The following is a 14,410-nucleotide window of genomic DNA, read 5'->3' on the forward strand; positions in this document are numbered from 1 at the left end:
CTTCAGATGGTGGCTGCACGCAGGGTCATCAGCAGGCAGTACATACAACTCAAGTGTTCCACAGCTTCCTCATGCTGGCCGGGGGCTGTAGGCACTAAGCAATGTATTTTCTCACAGCTGCTGGCTGCTCGAGGAGACTGTGACCCCGAGGTGAGCAACGCCCTCCGACAGAGGCAGCAGGCTGACCCCAGCTTTGACCTCTACCGGGAGCCTCATCTGTTCTGACTGCACCAACCGGCGCCTTTGTGAATAATTTATTGCAAGCATAGCATGGAGCTCTTGTTACACTAGAAAGTAGATTACAAATCTCCTTGATTGCTCTAGTTAGGAAAAGAAAAATTAATTATTCATAATCTGTGTCTGGCCTTATTGTTCAGTGTCCATAGGAAAATAAAACTGCTGGTGCCACAGCAGGCTGAAGTCCACACCCTCTGCCAGAGAGCAGTGCGCTCCACCATGTGGCTGCTGGCTCTGAGGTGGGTGTAGCCTGGGATCCAACGAGCAAGCACAACCACACCGGCAGAGAAGTGAGGACATGAGCGACACTGTCCTCACCCTCACGTCACCTGCTGAGTTCAGGCTGCCGAACACGCCTGCAGTTCTCAGGTAGGCTCAGGCTTCACAGCCTGGCCCTCCATGGTCCCAGAGAGGCTCAAAGGCCCTGGTGGCGGCTCTGCCTCCAGAGGGAGGGCTTTGTCCTGGGTCTGGGTCAGAGGATGTACCATGGACATATGCACGTTGAGGTTGTGGGCCTTTTCAAACCGCCGGCCACACTGGTCACAGGCGAAGTCCAGTTCAGTCTCTGCTTTGTGTTTGGTCATATGGTACTTGAGGGATGCTCGCTGTCTGCACTGGAACCCACAGACCTCACACCTGGAGGGCAGAGGCAGGTGAGGTAAGCTGCACCTTGTCCCCGTCACAGGAAGTGCCCAGCCCACACTTACTGCAGTGGCTTGGCTCCTGAGTGGCGCATCTGGTGGACAAGAAGGTGCTTCCGCTGCTTGAAAGTCTGCCCACACTCGTCACAGATGTAATTGCGTACTTCTGCAAGACCAGAGGGGCGTGAGCACCAGCCACCACCAGTACCCAATCTGCTCCAGGAGAGGTGACAGTTGTCACTGCTTTATACAACACAAGGGCCCTCTGGGAACCCAGCATTATTTAAAACGAAAGACAATGTCGACATGAAGAACTTGACTAATAAAAGTTTGCAGCTGGAGGACAGTGGAGGCACACCCCTGTCCCAGCACATGGGAGGCAGAGGCAGGTGAATCTCTGAGTTCAAGGGCAGCCAGGGCTACACAGAGAAAGAAACCCTGCCTCAAAAAACCAAAGTTCCCAGTATAAACTATTTCATTAAGAAGGATTTCTGAGTTCCTCAAAACAGTTGCATGGCTAGATCTTCCCCACAGAAATTTTGCATTTCAACTTTTATGTTTGTTTTTGAGATGACATCTCACTGTGTAGCCATCGTTGGCCTTCCAGGGGATTCAGAGAAATATGTGCACCGCCATGCCCAACCTGGCCTTGGGGGCACAGATCTCAAGTGAGGGTTAATTCCCAGACAGTGCAGATGACATCGCTGGTAGAGGGGAGGGGGTTGGGTACACTCTAGAAATCAATTTCTCAAGCTCATCAACAAAACCTTTAGCCACATCAGGCATGGTGACACACCTGCAATCTTGGTGCTTGGTAGTTCAAGACCATCCTCTGCTATATATCAGATTTGAGGCCAGCTGGAACTACATGAAAACTCCACAAAACAAAAGCCATTGAGAAGGCTCAGCAGGTAAAGTCACTTGCCTCCAAGAATAATGACCCAACTCAATCCCAGATCCTATGCAGTCCTAAGCACCAATTCTACGTGTTCTAAACCATGCTGCCCTACACAGCTAGAAAACACCTCTGGCTCTCAGCTGAAGACTGTTCTACCTCTTTCTGGATTTTGTTTTTTGAAGCAGGTTTTCTCGATGTAGCCCTGGCTATCCTGGAACTCTCTTTGTAGACCAGGCTGGCCGCAGACTCAGAGCTCTTCCTGTGTCTGCCTCCCAAGTGCTGGGATTAAAGGTGTGGGCCACCAACGCCCCACTAACATCTCACCTTGGTAGAGAACTGCTGCTGTGGCCACTAGTGACTGGCTACATAGCTTGAAGATCTAGACCAACTGAAATTATTCTGTCAGGAGACATGCCCAGGTGCTTAGCAAGGAAAATCAACACAGCTCGAGTCGTCATAAAAGCAAGTGACGGGTCAATACAATGCCAACCAAATGCTGATGTAAAGGGCTTGGCTGTTTATATAACCCCCTGAAAGGTTAACAAACCTACCCGAAGGAATGCCGAAAGTAATTTTTGGGGTGGTGTGTGCATGCCACACGGCAAGTGTGGGGGATCAGAAGGCAGTGTAGGAGTCGGTTCTTCACCAGGTAGGTCCTGGGGAGATCGGCTCAGTCATCAGGCTTAGTAGTGCGCCTTTACCCCCTGAGCCATCTTGACTGCTTTGGGGAGGGTGAGGTGTCCTGGCTGTCTTGAAACTATCTCTGTAGACCATGTTGGCCTTGAAGTCACAGCGATCCAACTGCCTCCTAAGTGCTCAGACCTTACAAGGAGTGGGTAGGAGAACCCTACTACCACCAGGAACTCAACAGAGGACTCCAATTTGTATATGGATTCTGAATACTTATGTCACACAGAAGCACCCAATACCACGCTCTGTGAGCTCCTTGGGCACTCCTTCCCTCCAGCTGGGCATGTGGCACCCGAGAGTCAGCCCAGGCTCGAGCCCAGCCCGAGACAGGTGCCCACCTGTGTGGATGAGCTTCACGTGCCGCTGCAGGTAGCGGTCGATCATGAACACCTTGTTGCAGCCGGGGTGTGGGCAGGGCCTTTCCCGGACTTCCTCATGGTGCTCCTTGATGTGCTTCTGGGGGAAGACAGGACAAGAGACTTGGTGTGGCATCTGAACACACCCTTCCTCCCCGGAGACTCTATGTGGTGATCTGAGCAGGTGACAACTTACTACTGGAAGAACAACTACTTCCTACCCTACACCACTGGCTCCTTTAAGCAAGGGCCTGACTCCACATCCTCCATCCTCGGGCATCATGGGAGCCCCTGGAAAGCCTGCTCGTGGCACTACAGAAATACCCGGTGCCTCCAGCGGGGTCCTGTGCTACCCAGGGAAAGTCCGCCAAGACCACCCCTCCCTGAAAGCAGCGGACTGAGGAGACAGCCATTCCTCACCTTCATGCCATCAGCCCCACGGTAGACGGCGGTGCAGCCCTGGTAAGGACACTTGTAGATGGTGGGTAGCTCCTCCCTGCAAGGCAAAGCACGTGTGGAGGCGCTGACACGCTCGCTCGCTCGCACGCACGCACGCCCGCCCCACACTGCGGCTGCTCACCTCTCACAGCGCAGCTTCTTCTTCCATCCAGGCTTGGGCCCAGGCTTCTTTCTGATTTTGGGCTCCTCGGGCCTCTTGGCTTCTTTGCCTTCACTCTTCCTACCGGAGACCCTGGGGGACGATTTGGTGACGCTTTTTTTTTTTAAATCTTAACTTGCAGTTGACTCTTGTTCTTTCCTGCATCTACAGTTTTCTTCAAGCTTCCCTGACTCAGCTGCCTCTGTGCAGAGCAGAACCTCACTTGTCATCAGCCATCACAGTTGGGACAACCCTTCAGACACCTGAGGCAAATACCTTGGGAAGGGTAGACAGCCCAGAAAGCAGATGGTAGTGTGGAGCACACGTGCCAGCACATGACTATCACATTTTCAGAATTAAAGCCTGTGTGCTAAGCATCCAAATCAAGAGATGGAGGTAGGGAAAATGATATAGAATTCTGTCAGTTCTGTTCTCAGACGACCTCATGCTAGAAAGAGACTCAGCAAATCTGCTGGACTTGAGCTTCTGTCCAGCACCCAGCAGCCAGGGGCTATCTCCTGCCCCAAGCCTAGTTATATTTCCTATGCCAACAATGAGGTTCAAAAAGACAGCACATGTCCAATAGCATCACGAAGGATAAAGGCCAGCACAATGTTGCATATCTACCTGGCAGCATCGAGAGCACTGCCCAGACACCACGACCATCTCAAAACAAGCAAACATTTAAAGTCACCAACTTGTGTGTAGAAGTGTAGCTCAACTATAAAGCAGGCAGTGACCCAGTGTGAGCAAGGGCTTAGATTTGAACCACTCTCCAAAACGTATTTTACATTTCATGTGTACGGGCATTCTGCCTGCATGTGTGTTACGGTCTGAGTTGCCGACAGAGGCCAGAAGAGAGGTCAGACCCTATGGATCTAGAATTACAGACTTGTCAGCTGCCATGTGAATACTGGGAACCAAAAACCTAGGCCTCTGCAAAAGCAAGAAATACTCTAACTGCTGAGCCATTTCTCTAGACCCAAAATATAATGTTTAATCAGCAAGAGAAGCTAGGCTAAGACCCTGTCTCAGAGTTAAGAGCAACAGCAGAACAGCTTTTATTGAGCAAAGACCTGGCTTTAGTCTCATGTGGAGTGGGGGGGGGGGGGGGGAGGGACAGACATAGAGCAGGCTGGGGTTCATACGGAACTTCTAGAGACACTGAGGAGCCAAACAAGATGTGTGCTGGTGTTGTTTGTGAGGCAGGATCTCAGTCTAAGCTGTCCTGGTAATAAGAGAGGTAGCTCAGTGGTTAAGACAACTTGCTCTTGCAGAGGACCCAAGTTCCAGCACCCTCATGGCACAGTGGGGCCCCAACGCCCTCTTTGGTTGCCTGGCTGGGGCACTTCATACACCTGGTGCACAGGTGTACATGCAGGTCAACACCCATACTCATAAAACTAAACTAAATAAATCTTCAAAACAATAGTAAAACATGGGCAGTGATGTCACATGCCTTTGATCCCAGTACTCAGGAGGCAGAGTCAGGCAGATCTCTGCATTTGACACCAGCCTACTCTACAGACAGTTCCAAAACAGCCAAGGCTACACAGAGAAACCTTGCCTCAAAAAATAAATTAATAATAAAGCAGATAGTTAATTTTTAACAGTTAAGGCAGGCATAATGGTCCACACTTTAATCTCAACACTCAGAAAACAAAGGTAGATGGATCTCTCTGAGTTGGAGGCTGTCCTGGTCTTCACAAAAAGTTCCAGACCAGCCAGGACTATATAATGAGACTCCATCTCAGAGAGAGGTAAAAATTAAATAGTTAAGCATGGAATCACCTGTAATCTCAACACCTGGGAGGTCAAAGCAGGAGGATCACTGAGTTCAAGGCCAGCCTAAGATACATCAAACCCTGTCTCAAAAAACAATAACAAGGGGCTGGAGAGATGGCTCAGCAGTTAAGAGCACTGGCTGCCCTTCCAGAGGGCCTGAGTTCAATTCCCAGCAACCACATGGCGGCTCACAACCATCTGTAAAGGGATTTGATGCCCTCTTGTGCTGTGTCTAAAGACTGGTACAGTGTACTCATAGACATAAAATAGTTCTTTAAAAAAAAAAAAACCAACACGGAATACTAAGTAACCCAGTCCTGTGGCATAGCACTCTCAGGAGACTGGGGCAAAAGGATCAGGTTCCTAAGGCCTGTTTGAGTAATCAAGAGAGGGTGAGCCCAGTGTGGGCTACACAGGGAATTCTACATCAGAGGGAGCTATACACAGCAAGACAGTGTCTCAAAACACCCAAAACAGAAGAAAAGTCACTAGGCTACAACATATAGACTATCCCATTCTCCTCGTCTGATAACCGTCCAGTGCCCACTCCACACTATCTCCCGGCTGAGGGGGTGGCCTGTTCTGACAGTAACTTCCTAGACTAGTTGGGTTTAGAGCAGGTCACTCTGGAGTCTCCAATCCTATCCAACTGCGCTGGCCTCTAAGCCCAGTTGTTCTCCGCTTGAATCATGGTGCTCTGACCAGCCCATCTCAGAAGCTCTGCTAATCCCTCAGGAGGACCACCTGGCCACCAGAATTCTAAAGGCTGAGAGAAAGGGCTGAGGAGGCAGACATGTGAGAAGGCACAGACCAAGAGTTTCTGGAGGCCCTGTCCTCAAACGTCCTCAGCTGTGGGGCTGGGGAGACGGCGACGTAGGTGTTGCTGAGCCCTCGCTGCTCTTGCAGAGGACCCAGGTTTAGTACCTAGCATCCACATGATAGCTCACAACTGTCTATAACTCCTGTTCCAGGAGTCCTGATCCTTCTGACCTCTAAGGGCTCCAGCGCACACTTGGTGCACATATATGAATTCAGCACACACATTTAAAAAGAAACAAAACTATTTTTAAAACCTCTGACTGAATCCTTAGTTATCAGGAAAATGCAAATCAAAACAGCACTGAGATTCTACTTCACACCAGACAGAATGGCTAAGATGAACTCAGGGGACAGCAGATGCTGGAAAGGATGTGGGGAAAGAGGAACACTTCTCCATTGTTGGTGGTACTGCAAGCTGGTAAAACCACTCTGGAAATCAGTTTGGCAGTTCCTCAGAAAATTAGACACAGTACTACCTGAGGACCCAGCTATACCACTCCTGGGCATATACCCAGAAGATGCTCCAACATGTAATAAGGACACATGCTCCACTATGTTCATAGCGGCCTTATTTATAATAGCCAGAAGTTGCAAAGAACCCAGATGTCCTTCAACAGAGGAATGAATACAGAAATTGTGGTATATATACACAATGGAGTACTATTCAGCTATTAAAAACAATGAATTCATGAAATTCTTAGGCAAATGGATGGAACTAGAAAGTGTCATCCTGAGTGAGGTAACCCAATCACAAAAAAGAACACACATGGTATGCACTCACTGATAAGTAGATGTTAGCTCAAAAGCTCAAAATAAACAAGTTACAGTTCATAGATCACAGGAAGCTCAAGAAGAAGGAGGACTGAAGTGGCGAGTGCTTTGGTTCCTCTGAGAAGGGGAACAAAATACTCAAAGGAGCAAGAAAGGAGACAAAGTGTGGAGCAGAGACTGAAGGAAAGGCCACCCAGAGACTGCCCTACCTGGGGATTCATCCTATAAACAGTCATCAAACCCTGACACTATTATGGATGGTGAGAAGTGCATACAGAAAGGAGCCTGTTTTAGTTGCCTCCTGAGGGGCCCTGCCAGAGCCTTACACATAGAGAGGCAGATGCTAACAGCCAACCATTGGACTGGGCATGGGGTCCCCAATGGAGGAGTTGGAGGGAGGACTGGAGGAGCTGAAGGGGTTTACAACCCCATGGGAAGAACAAAGACATCGGCCACCCAGATACCCCAGAACTCCCAGGGACTAAATCATCAACCAAGGGGTACACGTAATTCCAGCCAAAAATGTGGCATAAAAATGCCTTGTAGGGCATCAGTGGGAGGAGAGGTCCCTGGTCCTGTGAAGGCTCAATAGATGCCCCAGCATGGGGAAATCGAGGGTGGGGGAAGGTGGGAGTAGGTCAGGTAGAAGGGCATATACTTGAAGGCAGGGGGTGGGAGGAGGGGTTGGGGGTTTTTGGGGAGGGGGGAACCGGGAAATGTTAATGAAGATTATATTTAATAAAAAAAATTTTTTTTAAAAACCCTCTGTCTGAAGCCAGAGGCAGTGGTGCACACCTTTAATCCCAGCACTTGGGACTGGTGAATCTCTGAGTTCCAGGATAGATGAAGAAACCCTGTCTTGAAAACTCAAAACAAAACAACAAAAAAAAACCACCCCTCCAGCTGGGCCTTAGGAAGCGTCCAGGCCACTGTGCATCATGACCAGGGATGCCCATATCCACTGACACCTAGGCCTACCTCCTGCAAAGTAGTCTTCCCTAAAGCAGCATTGTACTTACGGTGGCTTACAGTGTACCTCATGTGCCCCACCCAAAGTGCACTGTGTTCGTCCCATTTCCTATGAGACAGTACATGCTGCTACAGCTCAGCAACGGGGCTCAGCAGAACGGCCAGTTCCCCACTTTTCTGAAAATGAAACCTTCCTACCGAGGCTAGGCCCCCCAACTACCTACAAAAGTGGCTCCAGGGAGACGTCCCTTGAAAGGGAACAGGGATTCCTTACGGCAGCTGGCCTGCTCCCTGGCCATGCGTTCTTGGGGCCATTCCTCTGTCTCTGTCCTGTGATGCCTACTGAAGTGGCATGGCTGGCTTGGTACAGCATTGATTCTGACCCCTCCATGCTTCCTTTATTTCTCTTCCTCTTTCCATAATATTTTAAAAAGCCAAGAAATTCTTACTTTTTGTGGGTTTTCTTGGCTGAGAGTATGGAGCCCAGAGCTGTGTGCTCTTTGGTTTCCACTCTGAGGTGTGAAATGTGCAGAGCACTGTGGCGATGAGGTAGTCACTAACTAGCTACTGGGTATGTGTGTATTCTTGGGACGGGGAGAGGAGGACAGAGACACTAGTAAAACCCAGCTGTCTCTCCTTGCTAGTCTTATGTTTGCTTGGAGGAAGAAAGGGAAAGTCAAAGCCAAGCCCACGAAGAGCGACTGGTTGACAGAAGTCAGCCAGGGCTGACAGGAGAACGGGCACGGGCTCAGTTACTGGGCTTCACGAGAGAGGATCCAGGGAGCAGAAGGAATGGCTGGAGTAGGGCCAGAGAGATGCTCAGGGACACACTAGGAGCAGAACTAGAAAAGAACGAACAAACTCCCTAAAATCAGACCGTGTCTTATCAACCGGGCTATCTGCCACCTCTGATACATATTTAGGCCAGGTCACCAAACCACCAGAAAGAGGGCTCAAAGACCAAGGGGAATCTTATCATATTCACCTGGCCTTTCAAACAGACATTCTGAGTCACTTAAAGGCCAGTGAGACAGCTCAGCAGGTAAAAGGTTCCTGCTACCAAGCCTGACAACCTGAGTTTGACACCTAGGACCAACATATTGGAAATGTTTCTCTGACCTCCTCCTCCTCTGACTGACACACACACACACACGAGTAAACACAAACACAATAATAAATACTCACATGAGAGACACAGACAGACAGATTGGGGTGGGTGGGGGATGGAGTAGGGAAGGCATGCTTGCTAGACTTGGGAGATGGACCAAAGGAGAAACTGAAGGTGAGCTGACCAAGGCAGTGAGGAAGGATGGGCCTCCATGCCCCATGTTTACACACGTCTTAGTTCCATGCACACCACAGCTAACCTGTAACACATCTCTCCAGAAGGCATATACTTAGACAGGGCTAGATTCTTACTTCTTTTCTGGGTAAGGCTCAAAGGACTCATCCGAGGACTGTGGGCTTTGTTTCTTATCACTCTCATCTTCACTCAGGAAGTCTCTAGGAAAGACGAGAGAGCTTTCAGCAAAGCACTGACCTAGGTAGAGCCTCCTGACTTCAGGTGCTACAGACCCCATAGTCCGTGCGTCGCTTCTGAACATGTCCTAAGAAATCTAAAATCCCCCACTCCTCAATCTATGCCCAAATAGGAAACCACTCACGGAAACCAAACAAGCTAGCTCCCCCTCCCTATAAGCCACTCCAGGAAGACCAGGACCCCAAACTCTAAAAGAGCTCATTTATTTTCAGCAGGGGAGAGTGTGAAGATTTAAAAGCAGGTTCAGAAAGTGATGGTATCACCCATCAACTGTGAACACAGGCACACTCTGAGCCATTTCAAAGTTCACAACAGGAAAAGGGGTTACGCCCTTCCCCCTAAAACATGAATCACTGGCCTCTGGAAAAGCAGCAATAGCCAGTCTAGCAAGCCCACAGTGTTCCCCACAGGCCGCCAGCTATCTGGATGGGGTAAGAGCCCAGCAATACAGCTGGTCCTCACAGGAGTGGTGGGGCAGGGCAGAAGGGGCCAATACCCCTGAGTGGTTCTCAGCCCAGAGCTGAGAGACCCACTGACCCCTTCCAAGGGAAGCCTGACCTCTCCTCACCCTACACAGAGCTTCTGCTCTGTCTCAACATCACAACCCCAAAAGTGCCTGGGTTGAGCATGCTCTGGGCTAGTGATGGTGGAGTTAGTACGAGACTAAGGACTTTAAAGAAGCCGCACACGGGAACAAACAGCACAGGGCCGATCCTGTCCTGGGGGCAGCATACACGAGACCACCCAGCCTGCAGTGGGTCAGCGCAGAGCAGCACTTCCCTGCAGCGGGCTTCATCTGGTGCCCCTGTGACCAGAGAGCCAGGTCAGGAGCCAGAGGCCTCAGAAGAGCCCTGGCCACTCCTCCCCTCCCCAGCTCTGAGGAGGAGGATGGCAAACATGCCAAAGCAGCTCTAGAGAGGCTGCAGCTCTAGAGAGGCCGAGTCTGGTTGGGAAGGAGAGATTTTAGGCTTTTAAACCCACTCTTCTCTCACCCCTCAGAAAGGTCACTGAACTCGTCTTTTACCCGATCATCCGAGGTTGACGATGGAACCTGCGTCTCACCCAGTTGCCCTGGGAAACAAAGAACAGGGTCTGGTTACCAACAATGAGCACAGAAGGGCCTTACCTGTAAGGAGGCAATGCCCGGTCTAAGGACACACCTTCCTGACTGGGGCCAGGAGGCCTAGGCCTCAACCTCCTCCATTCTCACCCCTGACACTCACTGACTGAGTCTGTCCAAAGGACCTGCTCAGATTCAGGTCACTGAGATATAGCCCGCTCTGCATAGCTTACGTTTTAAAAGCCACTGGTATCAAAAGAGCTATACAAACTTTATAAAGCTAGGCATTCTAAAGTCCGTAGCACCGTCCCAGAGCCTTGCCTGGAGCCCGTCTGTAGCTGAACCACAGGGATACCTACATTTTTAATGTTTAAACAAGTTTTTTTTATGTGCATGACCGTTTTGCCTGTGAACATGCCTGGTGCTGGCAGAGGCCAGAAGAGAGCCTTGGATCCTCTGGAACTGGAGTTAAAGATGGTGATGAGCTACCGTGTGGGTCCTGGGAATGGAACCAAGGTCTTTTGCAAGGGCAGCAAGTGTTCTTAACTGCTGAGCCAATCTTCCTCCCCACCCTTTATTTTATTTTATTTTATTTTATTTTATTTTATTTTATTTTATTTTTGAGACAAGGTCTCTCTATGTAGCCTTGGTTCTGTCCTGGAAGTCTCTACATAGACCTGGCTGCCTGGCCTCAAACTCACAGAAATCTGCCCGCCTTTGCCTCCCCAAGAGCTGGGGTTAAAAGTGTGTGCCAGGCTGCCCCAGTGTGCCCCCACAGGTGGGATGGAGGTGGACGGCCATCACTGGCCATGAGGCGTATGAGGCAGACGGTCAGGAAGCTGGTCCCTCCCAACTCTCCCAACACCATGCTTGGGACCGCTGCATCCAACCACAGCATGGAGGGGAAGTCCTAAGCCCACAGAAGGGCCAGTCACAAGAGGCTGCCACAGTGGCCCACACTATGGCAAAGTAGCAGCCTCTTTGTCTGCCTCCATGTCCTGCACACAATAACCCCATTCTTCTCTCTCCCTCAGTCCCCTCAGCCTACAAGAACAACCACTACCCTTTGGTCTAAGGACAGGCTTAGAGGAAGACTGAATGCCAGATGAGCATACATTACAGAAACTGGTGAATGAGAGGCCTACTTGTGAAGAAACAGAAAATCAGGACAGGCTGGTAGGGCTAACCAACTCTTAGGTATTGGGATAGTCACAGGTTCTATGGGAAGGCACTGAGGCTAGACCATCTCCTGCTACCAGCTTCCTGTGCTAGACCATGGTCTACGCCAACAGTACAGAAAGCCACTTTCTGCTGATGACAGTCTTGGTCAGAACATTGAATCCTGTGGTAGCAGAAGCCACATGGGCTGCTTACCTGGGGCCTCACTGGGAGCCAGGTTTGGCTGCATACAGGGGCCTAGCCCGGGTGTCACAGAGTCTCCATGTGAGTGCGGCAGGGCCACATCCACACTGGGCAGTGTCTTGGTCTCAGATCCAACTTGGGTTTCTCTGGCCTGGCAGAGCTGAGAGGTAGCTCCTGAGGGGTTTGACTCTGAGTTCTGGGCCAGCCGTGGTGACATCTCCTTGCCCCAGGCCCACTTCACTGCTAGTGCACTGTCCACAAGGAGAGCTCTGCAGCTGGAGTCTGTGTCCATGGTGAAGTCATGGCCCTGGCCGCAGCCCCACACAGCCTGGATGATGCCGCAGTACTCAGAGGACAGCGTCCTCTGGAGGCTGGGCAGAGACCCACAGCTGACCGCATGCTCATGCACCCAGCCCACCAAGCCGTGCAGACACCGAGAGCTGGAGGTGATCAGATCAGCTGAGGAGAATCAACAGACATGTCAGTGTCGTGGTGGCCAACGCTAGGCCCGACCTGGAACGCCCGCCCTGGCACGGATAGCACTCACCCACACCTGCTCCCTCCTCTGCCACTGTGGGAGGCGGAACACCAACCCTGCAAAGCATCAGTGTGGCCACAGTTAAGGAACCTCACAAGGTCACAAACCTCCCTAGATGTCCTCCCCAGGGCCTGTCTGTTAGCTGCCCCGTTCCCTCTCTTCCAATGATAGCTCTTCACCCTCAGATCTCTGCAAACATTGCTACCACAGCACCTCACTGTAACACCATGAAGGACTTATACCAGCTTTTGTCCACCCCAAGTCACTGGGTGATGAACCCCTAAAGGTCCCAAGAAATCCAACAAGGGCCTACTTTGTACAGGGCTTCCTCTGGCCCGCTGGGGAGACATTGACTTTCTGTAAGAAGGACCTTAGAAGGCTGTGGCACTGATAGAATTGGGTGTAGCAGTTCTTGCAGACAAACTGAGGCAGGGCTGGGTCCTGATGGACAGCAACACCCAGCAGAAGCTGGAAGTCCCTAATGAGGACACGCTCCCCTGGGAACAGTCTTTCTGAGGTCTCCCCAGGCACTCTGTCAGAGATGCTTCGGAGGCTCCGTGAGGAAAACTTCCCGTGGCAGAGGCGACAGTGCCCCATGGCGAGAGTTCGGCCTGCTCCTGAGCAAAGAAGCAAATGTGATGTAAGTCAGGTCCTCGCAGTGTGAGGAGCACGCCTCCCTGGCCGCCTAACACCCGGAGCAGAGGAGTGCCCACACTGGGCTTCCTAAACCTTTGCACCAGCGGTGGGACTCAGGAGCTGGCCTCTCCTCACTGAACATTCAGTTTTCAAAGAAACCCAGATGCCTCCAATGAAGATGAAACTACTGCTGGAACATCCTGATTCCAAATATGTATCCAAGCTGTGCCTCAAAAACTAAGTCACTGTTCATCTCTGTCCATCCATAGGTGTTCTGTCTGCGATTGTGCACGATGCCATCTCATTGCCCCTAGAGGGACTAAAGGACAGCTCACGTAGGAAAGCCCTTCTCAAGTGACTGAAGAGCAATAAGTAAATGTGATGCACACTGATGCTGTTACCCTAACCAGCTGCTGCTTGTTCACAAACTCGCAGCCACACGAGGAGCAAGCAGTTCACTTAACTCAGTTCCCAACACAGGATAGGGCTAGGGGCCTGTTTTAACCATCAAAAAACCTTGGGTTCAGAAAAGTTAAGCAATTACCCTAAGAGTACACAGCACGAAGAGCAAACTTGAAGCCACACCCGCGTGCCTCAAACCTTAAGCTCTAAGCGGCACAGAGCCAGGAAAGCATCGGCTGTCAGGCCTGCCGAGGAAAGGGCCTCCATCTGCAGTAGAAGCCAGAGGGCCCGGGCTCTCCGGAACAAGGAGGCCTGGTTTGCTCTCAGAAGCTCTAGGCTCGCACTAGGGCCCGACGACGCCCGGAACCCACCTGCTTCGTCTATACCGTCCTCGCCTGCGTCCCCGCAGGAGCGCGTCGAGCCCCAGCTGAGCTGAGCAGCCGCCCCGTCCGCGCTCGCCCCGCCGGTGCGAGAAGGGCGACCCCGGGTCCGACCACTTCCGCAGCTGCCGCCCGAGCTCCCGCGCTGCCGAGCTAGTCCAGGAGACAGGAAGCGGCCGAGCCGGTCCCGCTTCATGGTGGCAGCCGCCACTTGATCCCTGCACCGTGCTGTTCGCTGTGGCCCACGGAGTTCGGCGAGACCGGACTTAACTTCACTCACTCGGTGCCGTGCCGCTACACGCCGCCGCGCTATTCCGCTCCGCCCCGCTCGGCTCCCCGAGATCTGAGCCGGATGAAAGCGCGGCGTGCAGAAGGGAGGAGCGGCCCGGGAGCCACAGTGGCCGCTGCTGGGCCGAGAGCCCAGAGTTCTCAGGGTCGCTCAGAACTCGCGACAGGCCCATAAAGGAGGGGCGGCCGGGAGCGTAACCTGCCGCGGACGGACGGACGGACGGACGCACGCACGCACGGGCCGTGGCACTTAACAGAAAACCTCAAGACGAGAGGGTCTCTCCACCAGTCTTCCAGTCCACACTTAGAGCAAGTCGGCCAGAAGAGCTGACAAGACCCGCCTGACCCGCTTCGAATCCGTAAACCCAGGTCTGCGCGGCGGGGCGGGGCGGGGCCGGCGGAAGTGTGTCTGGGTCCCTTCCGGCGGTGCGCAGCTCCCG

At 51.8% G+C, this 14,410-nt stretch overlaps 2 protein-coding genes across 5 annotated transcripts in view; one reads left to right on the forward strand and one right to left on the reverse strand.

Annotated features, from left to right (window-relative positions):
- The window catches only part of Fanca (FA complementation group A), a 53,064-nt gene extending 52,639 nt beyond the window's left edge, over positions 1 to 425 (forward strand). For all 3 annotated transcript variants that reach the window (XM_052167199.1, XM_052167202.1, XM_052167201.1), the window contains one exon: positions 118 to 425. In XM_052167199.1, coding sequence (XP_052023159.1) covers positions 118 to 225 — 108 coding nt within the window. In that variant the 3' untranslated portion in view covers positions 226 to 425. The remainder of the gene's footprint in view (positions 1 to 117) is intronic.
- Znf276 (zinc finger protein 276) lies at positions 240 to 14,352 on the reverse strand. Of its 2 annotated transcripts, none has more exons than XM_052167205.1 (11): positions 13,674 to 14,349; positions 12,578 to 12,881; positions 12,274 to 12,320; positions 11,739 to 12,185; positions 10,297 to 10,375; positions 9,184 to 9,267; positions 3,403 to 3,513; positions 3,243 to 3,318; positions 2,805 to 2,922; positions 945 to 1,044; positions 240 to 873 (listed from the first exon to the last, which is right to left on the reverse strand). In XM_052167205.1, the coding sequence occupies exons 1-11, from the start codon at positions 13,876 to 13,878 to the stop codon at positions 603 to 605; spliced, it is 1,842 nt and encodes a 613-aa protein (XP_052023165.1). In that variant the 5' UTR covers positions 13,879 to 14,349; the 3' UTR covers positions 240 to 602. The 2 variants fall into 2 exon arrangements, with proteins under 2 accessions (XP_052023165.1, XP_052023166.1); XM_052167206.1 differs by having other exon boundaries at positions 737 to 873; positions 945 to 1,091; positions 13,674 to 14,352.
- Between the last annotated feature and the right edge of the window lie 58 nt (positions 14,353 to 14,410).

This window comes from Apodemus sylvaticus, chromosome 21 (genome assembly GCF_947179515.1).
Source record: "Apodemus sylvaticus chromosome 21, mApoSyl1.1, whole genome shotgun sequence".
Taxonomy (NCBI): domain Eukaryota; kingdom Metazoa; phylum Chordata; class Mammalia; order Rodentia; family Muridae; genus Apodemus; species Apodemus sylvaticus.